The 14,159-nt window shown below is 37.4% G+C and overlaps 1 protein-coding gene across 2 annotated transcripts in view; it reads left to right on the top strand.

The window, feature by feature from the left end:
- LOC145675453 (serine-enriched protein) overlaps positions 1-14,159 on the top strand; it is a 765,040-nt gene that overhangs the window by 13,810 nt on the left and 737,071 nt on the right. For both annotated transcript variants that reach the window (XM_081745877.1, XM_081745876.1), the window contains exon 2: positions 516-760. In XM_081745877.1, coding sequence (XP_081602003.1) covers positions 588-760 — 173 coding nt within the window. In that variant the 5' untranslated portion in view covers positions 516-587. The remainder of the gene's footprint in view (positions 1-515; positions 761-14,159) is intronic.

Raw genomic sequence — 14,159 nt, 5'->3', positions numbered from 1 at the left:
TCACTTATATTGTTGATACAACTTAGACATAAATTAATGGAAATTCTGTTTTAAATAGAAACGAAACTCAGACTAACTTTCAACGTAGTCTAAAGATTTCCAAGGGCTTGAAAGTCAATTGGGTTTTTAAAGTAACACGTAAGTAAACTGTTTGTTTGAGTGGTTGGGTGGAATGGAGTGTAGCGTCCCTTTTAGCAGCATGGATATGTAAGACTTAGTGTATAGCTTAACGTGGGATCCGAAGTACATCTGGCAGGGATCGAAACCGGCTCTCTCACACCGAAGGCGTGTACGCTATTCTGCAAAAACTCGGGAGCTCTATAAAAACTGTTCGTTCATCAAAGTCTAATTTCAATTTTCACTCTCTTAAAGACAGTTGAACCAAGCTGTATGAGTGTGTGCGTTTTTTTTTTTTTTTAATGGATTTTTGATAAGTGTTTGTGAGATGGTGTGAGTAAAATTTTGATTTGTAATGACCAACATAAGTAATATTTTGTTTCTCTTTTACTTTGTAGGTGATATTGGTGGAATGTGTTAATCGTGTTCTTGTTTATTGATGGACCTGTGAGTAGTTGTGAAAATACACAATGGGGACTCGTGTGGCTTCTACTCATTTCCCAGACAAGACACTGGCAGGTGTTCCGCAACTATTGGAAGATCTGCAGCGTCTTGCAGATGATCGGGAGTCAGCAGATATTGTGTTCTTGCTTGGCCGTGAGGAGGCGCCAGTATATGCTCACAGGATTATTCTGATGGCAAGGTAAGTAAGTGCTACCTTCTTATTTTTCCTTCTTAGTACTTGTATTTGTAAAGAAAGCTAATGTGGATGAATTTTACTCATATTTTTTGCGTGGACTCTTTATATCGCTATTCCTTGAAAAGTTACTTTTGCATTCGGGCAATTTCAGCTGATTTAATCATCTCATTATTGTTTTTATTGGTTCAATTGCATGGAAATCTATACAGCATTGGGTTTGAAGGATAGACAACAAGCAAGGAACAGTAATGTACGCAACACACTGGATTCACACTGACCTGAAAATCAGGGACATTAAAATGAGTCAGGAAAATGCTTCAAGATATACTGAAAGTCAGAAACTCTGCTGTATATCTTAGAGGGTTACTTTTTTTTCCCCGCTACCCACAGAAAGTATGAAGAACGTCTATAAAAATCAAGACAGATTCAGAAAGATGATGATTTAAAAAAGAAGAAAAAAAAAGATGCTTGAGGAATGCTGAAAGGTATTTAAACTTAAAACTTTGAAAGTTGAAGAACAAATTGAATAAAAAAATTCAAATGTTACAGAAGAAAAAATAAGTTAGGTCATCGGTTTTAGATAATCAAAGACTTTGGTTTGATTTGACTTTGAGTTAGCGTACCTTTCAGCAGCGAGACTATATGAGATATATATCTACAGCTTAACATGGAATCCAAACCACATGAGTTCCCTCTGTGTATCGAACCCGGGTCTCCCACGCCAAAGGCCCGTACGCTGACCTCTTAGCCACGAGAGAGCTCGAGATAATCAAAGGGAAAGGCCAAGTTATGTGTTTACTTCTTTATGAATGTATTCAAAATGGGTGATACTGAAGAGATCGTTGTGTATAATTATTGTTTGGTATTAGCTTTTTATTGTATTGCAAATACAGGAAGTTTAACACTTAATAAATATTTACGGTAAGGAAGTAAACTTACACTGTATTTACAAAAATTGAAAATAGAGCGTTGGGATGGTTGAGACCGATTAAGGTTTTTTTTAAAATCCCAACTGTAAATGATAAAAGTAACGTTACTTTTGAAGTTTGTGTATAAGTCACTTTATTATTGTATTATTATTATTATTATTTACGTCTGAAGTGTATTTTATTTTACACTTTGGGTACTACTTGTACCACCTCGAATTGGACACTTTTTACTACTTCGCGTAGTTCTTTCATTTGTTTTGAACTGCGTTCATTTTTTGAACAAGTTTTGCCTAGTTTCATGACTACGGAGGATGCAGCCGATAGAATGTTTGGTACCCAATTACAATCACAACCTCACACTGTACCTTAATGCACATACCACATTTGAATATCTGAAGTCGTACGGAACGCAGGGCTATCTTCCACGCCACCTACCGGTATCACAAATGGTTAAAATGTTTAGTACAAAAGATGTGTACGATTTACCGTACATTTATTCTGCAATTAGGCGTTGCGGCTCCCAATTGGAGAAACCTTAGTGAAACTAGTTTTCACTGATTACAGCGCCATCTATTACGAATCGAGAAAAAAAATGTTTCGATTAAATTTTAGTTATTTTCCTCGTAGAATCCGAATCTGCGATAAAAACGGGGATCCTTATGTTAAGTTTTCAAAGTTGCTCTCCACCCCGTCTCCTAAAGGGTGATCAGAGACTAATTTCATCATAGGTGAATTTCCTCTTCCAAAATATTAATTTCGGATATTTGTTTGGCGTATACTTTTTCGTATAGATATTGCAGTCTCAAGTTAAGAACTTCCCCTGTATATATAAAATTCAAGCGGATGGAAGCGGACTGGACACGCATCGGCTGGAGACTCGTGTTCGAGTCCCAGCCCAGTTTCCATTGTTGAAGTCTATGTTATTGAATTCGCACCCATAGAATCGGCGGGGTATAAAATCTGTTATATCCTCCATTTATTATATAAAATAATGTGGACTTATGATGTGAATTTGCCGGTTCCACAAAACTTACGCCAAAATTCTACTATACAGTATGGTTATAAATAATTCATAGGGTTTGCAACGGCTGTATTAAAAAGTGTGTCACACATACAATTGCAAATACATAAAAATGTACAGGAACTGTCCAAGGTTCAGACATACTGTTACAGGAATTTGATGTGGTTTTCTTTCGTTATACGAAGTACATCTATCTGGTTATCTTAGTTCGCCCCACACGCGCTCTAGCCTGTCTCTACTAATGTTCGTTTATGCAGCTGTAATGCGATCCCGGAGCTCACCCAAAGTAGTTGCTAGTGGAGGAACATGCACTGTGTCTTTTACATGCTCCCAAAGAAGAACTCTCAAACTATCAGATCGGGAGATTCTTCGTTCAGGTGGCGACGCACTTCAATGTGCCAATGGAGCGGTGCACCATCAAGTTGGAATATGAAATTATTGGAATTTTCTGTCACTTCTGGAAACAACCACAACTGTAACATATCTAGAAATGACATACGCCTCACAATGTTCTCCGCCAAGAAAAACGGACTATACACCTTTGATTTAGACTCTGCGGCAAACACATTCGCTTTTGAGGAATCTCATTCATGTTGTATTGCAATACAATATATGTGCTTACAATGGAATACAAGTCAGAGAACTACTGTATAAACAATGAAAAAATATTGATTCTAGTCGGAATGTGTTAAAAGGCTGAGAAGCAGAGATGTAAACTACTGAGGAGCCCGCAGAATGAAGGATTAGCATTCTTATTTAGCAAACTGAGAGGGTTTGGGTTCGAGTCCCACAGCCAAAATACCGACAAGCATGTCTAAGGTTTCTCAGCGAATCCTTCGTGGCGCCTGTTATATATACCCTAGCCAACTTCCTTCAAAATCCTCCGTACCTTTCATTCTCAAACTTTCCAGTGTAAATTCGTCTACCAATTAAGAAATGAAAATATATATATATATTTGTTTTAAAAAAATAAAACCTTAAGAGTTTTACGTTCTACGGTTCAGCCTGCTAGGCTGAAGAATACTGTGAATGATGAGAAATGAATGAAATGGTGGAATGAAGAAAGTGGGAGGAAACGGGAGAACCGCGAGAAAACCCACGCACACAGTGTTTCTCCACCACAAAGTTCACTTGGCGCGCCACCAATTATAGTCTACTTACATAAATAGATGTATACACTACTAAAGGATCACTATAGTTAGTTGCAGATTATTATGTTGTATTTAACTTAATGAATAAATGCAGATTTCGACCAGTGAAAAGCTTATCCTGGTGAAGAGCCCTCGCTAGTAGTAGGCCCAGTTCTTCATAACCTCAGTGTGACCTAAGGGCGCGAAAAAACTCAACTCTACTCATTGGCATTTGGTGCGCGTGTCTCAAATTGATTCTCGTTGGTGAAGATTGCCAGTATTGTGAAATCTATAAAATTAAGTTCAACTATTTTATTTTTATTAGAATCACAGAAGTAGTGCTTATAAGACTGTAATGTTAGTACATCCGTCCCTTCGTTATCTCACACGATAATTCTTGAACTAAAGCGAATTTCAGTTTTTTCTTTTTTTTTCAGTAGATACCTAGAACTATTATCTTGGATGAGTTTGTTAATGAAGTCAATTCATGAACATTTTCAGGGGTAACGGTGACTTACGTCCGTCCGTTACTCCATAGAATAAATTTCCAACGAAAGCGAATTTTTGATTTTTTTTCTGCAGTAGATAGCTACATTGATTATCCCGGCGAGTCCGTTAATGGAGTCGATCCGTTAATATCTCTACGGGTAACGGTGGCTATCCATATCCCATTTATTCATAAATGTATGTTTCCTGCCCATTTTACTGTCTGTAGCAGAGTTTATTTATGTATTGAGTTTGGAGTATATATAGGGTATTTCAAAACAATACCGACAACGTTTGGGAGGTGACTCCTCCAAAATGGGACAAAAAGTATAGACCAACCTGGGTGCACAAATGCTTCCTTTCAGAGTTATAGGCTGCCGAAACCATAAAAAAATAAACTTTAAAAGTCCGTGGCTCCAAAACTATAGGACCTACCGTAGGTGGTTCAAGACTTCACGTAGGAACTACTATGTGCCCTATCGAAAAATCCGTATTTCAGAATCCTAAAGTTCTCACGTAACAATTTGTATAGGAGTTTGGCTACGGGAATTGTTGCGGAAGTACGGCAGGATTCTGCACCCAGGTTGGTCTATACCTTTTTCTTATCTTGGTATCAGGAATCACCTCCCAAGCGTTGTCGGTGTTGTTTTGAACCTCCCTCCCCCCCCCTCTCTCTCTCTCTCTCTCTCTCTCTCTCTCTCTCTCTCTCTCTCTCTCTATATATATATATATATATATATATATATATATATGTGTGTGTGTGTGTGTGTGTTCCAAACTCAATACATAAATAAACTCTGCTACATATATATATTTCATTACGTGATCAGTCATGTATTGAAGAAACACTATCCCTGTGGAATAAAACATAGAAGAAGAAAGAGATTTCTTTATTAGTAAGAAAGGAGAAATATGAACTCATTTTTAAAATCTCGTGAATCACCTGTAAGTTATTTCTGTAGAAAGTACTCTTATTCTTGATTTTAATTTTCTTTTCTATTTGTGTGATGACTAGACAAAAGAGACAAGATGAGAACTACCACGAGAAGCTTGCATTTATTTGATTTCGTCTTTAACACACAATGGTCTTAACACTGCGGGCGGAGATTGAATCCTTTTTATATGGAGAGAAAAATCGGGAGTGAAGGCAGAAAAGAGGATTTCGTGGGAATCAAGCAAATTGGTAACTGAAAGGGAAATTTCTGGTGGTTTTTGTGAAAGCGAGAATAGAGCAGGAGAGCTGTTTTTTCGTGGGTGGTGGTTGGTGGGCTGCTGGCAACGATGAGGAAGAATTGCCTTAGTTAGAAGACAATCATGCGGGAATTACTTGGCGTGTTGGGTTAACAGGATTTGCATCAGTTCTGCGATGTCGGAGAGGGAACTGGTCCTAAGGGAGTTGGAGGCTCTATTGTGAGAAGAAGATTGGTGAAGTCAGCAGCGTTTGCATGTTCCCATCGGACGCACTAGCTCTTGCTAGGAGGTTTCTCTTGTTGTTGGTCTTGTGGGACGAACATGAAAGAGTAGGGAGTAACGGGGATGAACAGCGCTGATGAAGCAAATATATTCCTTTCTGCTGAAGAGACGTAGTTCAAAAGAAAATTATGTCACCTGACTGCGGTAACAAATAAGAGAAAACCAAAGGGCAACATAAAACTTAAAGAAAATATTTAACTCTTTTCTTGCTGACACCTTAGAAGTTAAAGTTACGTGTAAATTCATTAAAATTTTCCTTGAAATTCATATTATGACAACAGTTATTTTAAAAGTATTACCTAGATTTTTCTAGGAGTGCGCTTGTTTGAGCACGTTCAATGTTGAGTGTGTTATCGTGAGCTGCCCAGGCAGGGCCGGACTTAAGCCGATTGCTCACAAGTAGGCCTCGCGCTATAGTGTAATATACTCTCCAGTTGTCAGATACAACACATTGCAAATTGGCTGGAAACCTAAGTTAAACCAAAACTGCTCCCAATTGAACCCTGCAACTCCTAAGGCTTGACCCTATGTCCAGGAATCAGTGTTCGGGAAGTTTCAGTTCAATTAATAATTAATCTGTAAGTTTAATTATTAATTGCAATTAACAATTGAAATAAGTAATTGTCAGTTGTAGCTGACTATTAATCAATTGTGAAACAGCCGTATATTCATTATTATATTTTTAATTTTTTCCTCCTAGTTGTGAAATTACCAGTTATATATATATATATATATATATATATATATATATATATATATATATATATATATATATATATATATATATATATATATATATTAGATCTACTTAATGTTAGCTACTATGTGTCAACGTAAGAACAGACTCAATGGAAAATTCTCGGTGTAAAAATTTCCATATTTTCGACGTATTACCTATAAGTACCTAGTATTGCTCGGCAAACATATGAATCTTCTTTTCTTCTTATTTGAATTTTCTCCTCGGCCAAAGAAATATGTAGGGGGTTATGATCCTCATCGTCTCGATGACGTACACAGCCTTCTACATTGTGTTTCATTAATTCCGCATCGTAAGTATATATGGTGAATATATTTAATTATTCTGTTTCATAAAATGATATGATTCAATAAAAAATTAATTAATAATGTCGTTCATAAATAAAGGTCGGCGCTGAGTTAATTCTATTGATTCAGGTGAATAGTGTAAGGATTTCAGTAATATCTGGTTAACTAATTTGATTAAAAGGTTCAATGAAAACTCTGTGTATATGTATGAATAAACAGTGTAAGGGTTTCGGTAATATCTGGTTAATTAAATTGATATCCCCTTTAATTAATTTGATTAATTAATTATCTATAAATACAGCATGTATGGACTTCGATGTCCAAGGATTAATTAAATTGTTATCACGCTTGATTAAAGGGTTAATTAAATGATATCAAAATTATATTAATAAAATGTCCGAAGTCGCGTAATTGTAGATGGCAGCACTGCGAAAAATAACTAAAAGACTATTAAATAATAATAATAATAATAATAATAATAATAATAATAATAATAATAATAATAATAATAATAATAGCATGAAAGGCTATGCAATATGTAAAATTTTACGTATACGATTTTGATATTCTGAGTTGGCACCCAAAAGGAGAGAAAAGAGGTCATTCCTATGGTAAAAAAATAAATAGTGGATGATTTTTGATCACTTGACAATAGTTTCAAGCTGTTTTTTTTTTTTTTCTTTTCTACTACGGTACTCATCCTTTTAATCTCGATTGAGGTTCACTGATTGAAAGCAAGGTCGATGGAAGTAAAAGTAAGATATATCATGTTCGTTGCTTTCGTTTCCGCGATAATCTGTAGTAATCGTCTTTCATTCTTGAAAATATGTTGCTACTAACTTCTGCTTTGAGCTTCCTTATAAGAAATTGTCGCTCGGAAAACTTATTCAGTGTGAAGCAAGCATATTGTGAGTTGGACCTCTGGGTGGAAATCAATACGAGAGTATATATAGAAAAAGTGACACTTGACACGAACACATGTTTCGTTTAATTTAGTAGCGTTGTCATCTCAAATATTGGTGCCGTACATTTTGAGGGGCAGTGTACCCTTGTTGCCAGGTGTTGCAGCGATCAATAGCACGCCCATTATCGACTCGTTCCCTATGCACCGTCTGAAGCTGTTGACTGCATAGAAAAAGGAAAAAAAATGAGAGATTGCATTAAATACTACAAAGTCTTAATTATATAGGCAGAAACTTAACTACAGTGATCCTTTCTGAGTGAACAAAAATCGATAACATGGTGACGCTGGAGCTCAGTGGTAGAGCATTCACTTCTGGTGCATGCGGTCCATGGTTCAATCCAAACTCGTGCCAAGTGAACTTTGTTGTGGACAGACACATAGAGGGTGGGTTTCCTCGGGTTCTCCCGTTTCCTTCCACTTTCTTCATTCCACCATTTCATTAATTTCTCATCATCACCGTCTCCATTAGCCTACCCGGCATAATCGTGAGACGTAAAACTCAAAAGATTTAATTTCACTTCAAAAATCGATAACGATAGTCATGGAATGATGGAGAGGGTCTTTCGCATCATCGTCTCGAAATTGGTTAATGTTATAGCAAGATATTCTTATACACAGCCTATCTGAAAAACTGGTTTCATAGAGACATTCGAAAAAGTAGAACTTGAACATAGATTATACGTGTTGGCTGTAACATGTGTATCAAGTTCTCTAAAAATGTTGAGTTTTTGGAGGTCAAAATTAAGAATACATTCTGATTTGAAAATAACATTTTGAAACAACATATGGATCATTTTGTTTGATGCCATTCTCGCATTTTTTCCGGCAAGACCATAATCCGTCGCTATAGAACTTCTGTGGCTTCTAGTCAAGAAATTGTAACATTTGTTTTTCACCCCTCTTTTGAAACTAATTAAACACATTTCAGGAAGTTCTGAAAGAATCTTAAATTATAGTCTGGCGGTGCCAGATCCGGGTTATACGGTGGTTAGAACATCCCTGCCAAGTTCTCGCAATTTCTGATAGGTCGATAAAGATATATGTGGTCTGGCATTATCAATGTTGTGTATGACACCCATTCTGTTGACCAGTTCCTACTGTTTCTTTTGACTTCCTGAGTACAGTCACGCTAATTGTCGACACTACAGTCCCGAATCTGTCGTTTTGCCCGGCGGCAGCAACCTATGATTCACAATGCACACAATGCACAATCCTACCAAACGCATAGCATAGCCTTCTTGAGGTCAGTATAGACTTTGTCATAAACTGTGCAACTTCTCGTTTCAGCCACGATCTGTTTTGCACATTTTTGTCGTAGGTTAGGTCTATCCATTTTCCATCACTCGTGATCATCCACTTGAGAAATGTCCCGAGTTCGTGATGTTTCAGCTGAGATTGGAAGATAGAAATTCTATCGAGTAGCCTAAATATTTTGAGTCAGGTCATATGCCACCCAAACGTCGGGCTTCTTATAGCTAGCATTTTCGAAATAGTGTAACGCGAGAAGTCAATCTCAAAACAATGCTCCTAATCATTAATGACTGTGTTTTATTAATATATGATTTATGTTATAATGCTCGGCATAAACATGAGGCAAATAGTAGTAGCTTTTCAAGTTTATTTCCTTCAGGAACACTGTGAAGGCTACCTTTTTGTAGCCCACTCTTTGTAGCATGAGAATAGACAGACATATTTTGTCATCGTTCTCAGCAGAAGAAACTGTTGAGTGCAATACACAAATTAAGGCGAAGCGACGGCACATACATAATGCTTACTTTACGGAAAGAACGCAATCTGAAATTTTGAAATCAAAGTCGAAAAGTGAAAGTGCGCTCTTACGGGTTAGAGTAAAACAAAGAGGTCGATCATTCCAATGAAATGAAATGAAATCTTTCAGTTTAACATCCCGCGATTATGCTTAACCTAAGGGAGACTTATGATTTAGACAAATGAATGATCATGGAAGAATTGGTGGAATGAGAAAGTGGGAAGGGACGGGAATATCATGAGAAAACCCAGACACCACAAACTTACTTGGCCGGGGATCGAACCAGGGTTCCACGCATTAGAGGCAAGCGCTCTACCACAGCCACTGTCGATCATTCCAATATCTGGGAAGTATTTTCACGAGAGACGCTTACAGAACCAATGAGATCAAGTCCTCATCAATGTGCGATAGCATTTCAACGGCAGATTCATATCTGCAAGGCTTGTCATTAAACTGAAGATTTTGAACAAGCTGTAGCTTGTAAGTTCTGAGATGTATCCTTTTATACATCCGTCTCCTTTAGCCTGCACGGCATAACTGTGGGACGTAAAATTTAAAGATTTCATTTCATTTCCTTTTATGTACGACGACATGCACAGTTGAACGCAGGATGTGCAGTAGTGTACTCACACGCCTTATCGATTTACTGGACTTCGCTGAAAGGCTTCCCGAACCGCCGCCATTTTTTTTTCATTCACAGGCTGGTGAATTTTTTCCCCACTGGTTTTCTTCCTCAACACAGCCAGTTTCCAGCAATTGTTTGTGCCATCTAACAATGCAGTGACGGTTGGAGGGTTCTTGTCCGTATTGTTGTCTACAGGATGGCGCACGAAATGATCCACCATTTTTAAAAAATCTTTTCAGGGGAACAAGAAATCGCAATGTACACTTTTACAGCAGTAGCAGTAGTGCAGTTTGGAGAAACAGTTGAAGAAGAAATTGACACCTAACTCACCCTGCCGCCACTAGAGGGCTAGTTTTCAAGATGGCTGACAAGAGCAGACTGATCACAGAGCAGCGCTCAACAATTGTGCTTTTGTTCCATGAATCAAAAAGTATTATTGTTGCTCAAAGACGGTTTCGAGAGAGGTTTAATACCCGATGGACTCTCTTCAACAAACCCATTCACAGACTGTATGAACAGAGGGAAGGAACAATATTGGAGCCGAAGCGTCCTCGACAGAAGCCTGTGTGTTCTCCTCAAAATATTGAAGCTGTTAGAGTTCCAATGCAGAGGAGTCCCGGGAAGTCGACAAGAAAGGCAGCAGTGCAACTTGGCATATCAAGACGTTCGTTTCAACGAATTCTGAAGAGTGACCTCTATTTTTATCCATACAAGATGACCGTTGTGCAACGACTCACAAATGATCACAAGCAGCAGATATTAGTGTTCGCGCAGTGGGCAGAGGGTAAGTAACGAATCCTTCACAACGTTTGGTTTTCTGACGAGGCGCATTTCCATTTGGACGGAGTGGTCAACAAACAAAATGTGTGTTTTTGGGCCAATGAAAATCCACGGTTGATACATGAAGAGCAACACCACGCTCCCAGGATTACAGTGTGGGTTGCAATTTCCAGCCATGGACTGATTGGGCCATTCTTCTTCGAAGAAACAGTAAACAGTGAGCGGTACTTGACTATGCTCTGGAATAACTTTGTCCCGCAGTTGCTTGCTACTGCTTTGCCCATCAACACGGAGTGGTTCATGCAAGATGGAGCCAAACCGCACACTGCAAATGTTGTCTTGGATTTCTTACACGAAATTTTTCACATGCGCATTATTTCTGATCGCTTTCCAGACCGGTTTCATGCTGGACAACTCATAGTCCTGATCTTAACCCATGTGATTACTTTCTGTGGGGATATGTGAAGGAAAAGATTTTTCCGAAACATCCCAACAATTTGGTAGAGCTCAGACGACTTCTTGTTCAGGCTTGCAGTGAAATTGATGAAAACATGTGTCGTCGAGTAGTGAATAACCTCAGTGTTCGATTAAATGCAGCTCAGATCGACAATGGCGGCCACATTGAACGTTTTGAATTAGAACATTTCTCCACCGTACACTCTTTCTTGTGACGTGCATTTCTTTCTGTTCTGATTGTGAATAAAGTTTTTATTTAAAAAGAAAATGGTGGATCATTTCGTGTGCCATCCTGTACATCTTTTCTGTAAGGTTACAGACAGTGGAGTAACTAAAGGCTTGGGGGCCCTCGCGCAGACAGCGTGGAGTGGGGCTCCTTCTCTACTCTCACTTCATGATTTGGGGTCCATCTGATGGCTTGCCCCCCGCAATGCGGGGTCTGCGGGACCCTTATTTTGCCCCTGGTTACAGGGGACTTAAATTCTGCGATCAAAACGATCAAAAACAGCATTCTGCTTTCTGACGAAAAGTAAAGAACACTATTTTGCTCACGAATAATGCGAACTGTGAAGTCCTGTTGCATTCAATTGTCTGCTAGGCATAAAATTCTATTCTTTCTTCTTTCCAAAAAACAAAACTGGATGATTCTTTCTCTATTGGTTCATACGTAAACACTGTAAAACTAATACAGTCGTGAAAGAACGAAACACAAACGGAAATTTAAAAATCAAATGATATATCTGTTCATGCTTCACACTAACTATATTTTAACATGCCAACCTTTTCTTTAATGTCAAATATTTGAAAACAAATTGGAAATTAAAAGTTATTCATCGTTCAAAGTAATGAACAAAACAGGTAAGGCAAATACAATCCAATAAACAGAAAGTGAGCTACAGTACATATAAGCAGCAGCAGCTATACAACTTTTTGGTTACCTCTTATCTAAAACATATAGCTCTTTATCTAAAATATAATAGACTATATCAGTGATTCTAAACCTTTCTTGACTGACAACACACATTACTGAACGTCCAGGACATCGTGATTCACTTGTTTGATATTACTATTAAATAATAATAATAATAATAATAATAATAATAATAATATAAATCTATTAGAGTAGTAAAACTGTTGGCTGGTACAGTCTGTCTCGATTCTAACTAATTATTATGAAATTCTTCATGATTTTGAAATTCTAATATTTCGCGACACATTTTAGGGGATGGCGTGACACGGCGATTGTGAACAACTGGGCTATATATACATACTATTTTTTGATTATATTGTTTCGTTTTGTTTCAGTCGAAGATGAAGGGAAAACAGTATCAAAAACTTTTTCGTGTTTATTTATCTTTTTGTTTCTTTCATTTTGTTGTTTTTGTTTGCGATTCAGATAGAGCCAAGGAATTCTTCAACCTTACACTCGGAGTCATAACATATGGGAATAGCCACGAGTAGAAAATCATCACGAGCAGAATCCGCGCAACTTTTCTTTCAGTAAAAGTCCATTATTATTCGTACGACGCGTGTAAGAAAGGATATCTATCTATCTATCTATATATATATATATAATATATATATGAGGCGTATAGTTTCTAAATCCGCCATCTCCTTCATAAACGGTTTCGAGAAAAACAGGAAAAACTGATAACTCAGAGATTATGTGAGATAAAATTTTCTTTTTATAAATACTTTACTGCTTTCTGGACATTCATTATAACTACCAAATGACAAAAATCTCTCTCATCCCATTTTTCGGTTATTGCAGAAAGCAGTTTGGAGATGGCGGATTTTGAAAACAACTTTTGGAGATGGAGGACTTTTACAATTTCTGATAACTATTTCAGAACAGAACAGTAGATGGAGATAAACTGAATCTAAACAACGATATTAACTTGTTGGGTGACATTATAATGTGCACAAACAAGGAAAAAAATGAAGCTATAATCATAGTACGTTAGCTACATTTACGGGTCAAGTTCCGAAGTTCCCAGCCCGTTTAGAAATATCGTCTCCTAACATAACATAAGCTTACTTAACCTCACCTCGCTAACCTAATCTAACCCATTGGGACCTGACCTAACCTAACCTAACATAGCCTGACATAACAGGATGGAAACTTCGGAATAAATGCCACCTTTACCAACAAGAAAAGGATTGAAAGTGATCTTTACACTGTTTTCAGATATAGTTCTCATCAGAATCATGTTCGAAACACTGGCATTCAGCCTAATCCTCATCTACACTTTCTTCTGTTGAAGCAGTCAGTCTCTTTTCAGCATCAACATAAATGGCTAAGTTTGAATTAGCACGCCAATTCTCCCCGAAGTGTTTCGTTAGGAGTTGAACAACATCTTGCAACTTTTTTTCATTAACGTCGGTCTTCAATTCATAGCATAGAATAGAATAGAATCGAGATGATGGGGTTTACAAACACACTGCTGAGTGTAGATGGTGGCTTTTGAAGAATACCCTGAACTTTAAAGCAGTAATTGAGGGTAAAGGTGGCGACATTTCAAACAACTCTTTTCACCATCATGTAGGGCATGGAAAGGAATACCAGTAAATCTACTTACCTCATTTTTTTTGAAAATTGGAGATGGCGGATTTAGAAACTATACGCCTCATATATATATATATATATATATATATATATATATATATAAAACTAACTTTGTATTTTACTGTGTATGGAAATGGTCCGATCAGGCAACATTGATTTC

This window comes from Thermobia domestica, chromosome 18 (assembly GCF_964235325.1).
Source record: "Thermobia domestica chromosome 18, izTheDome1.hap1.1, whole genome shotgun sequence".
Taxonomy (NCBI): domain Eukaryota; kingdom Metazoa; phylum Arthropoda; class Insecta; order Zygentoma; family Lepismatidae; genus Thermobia; species Thermobia domestica.
Note: the sequence above shows the minus strand (reverse complement) of the source record. Positions and strands in the feature narration are given on the sequence as shown.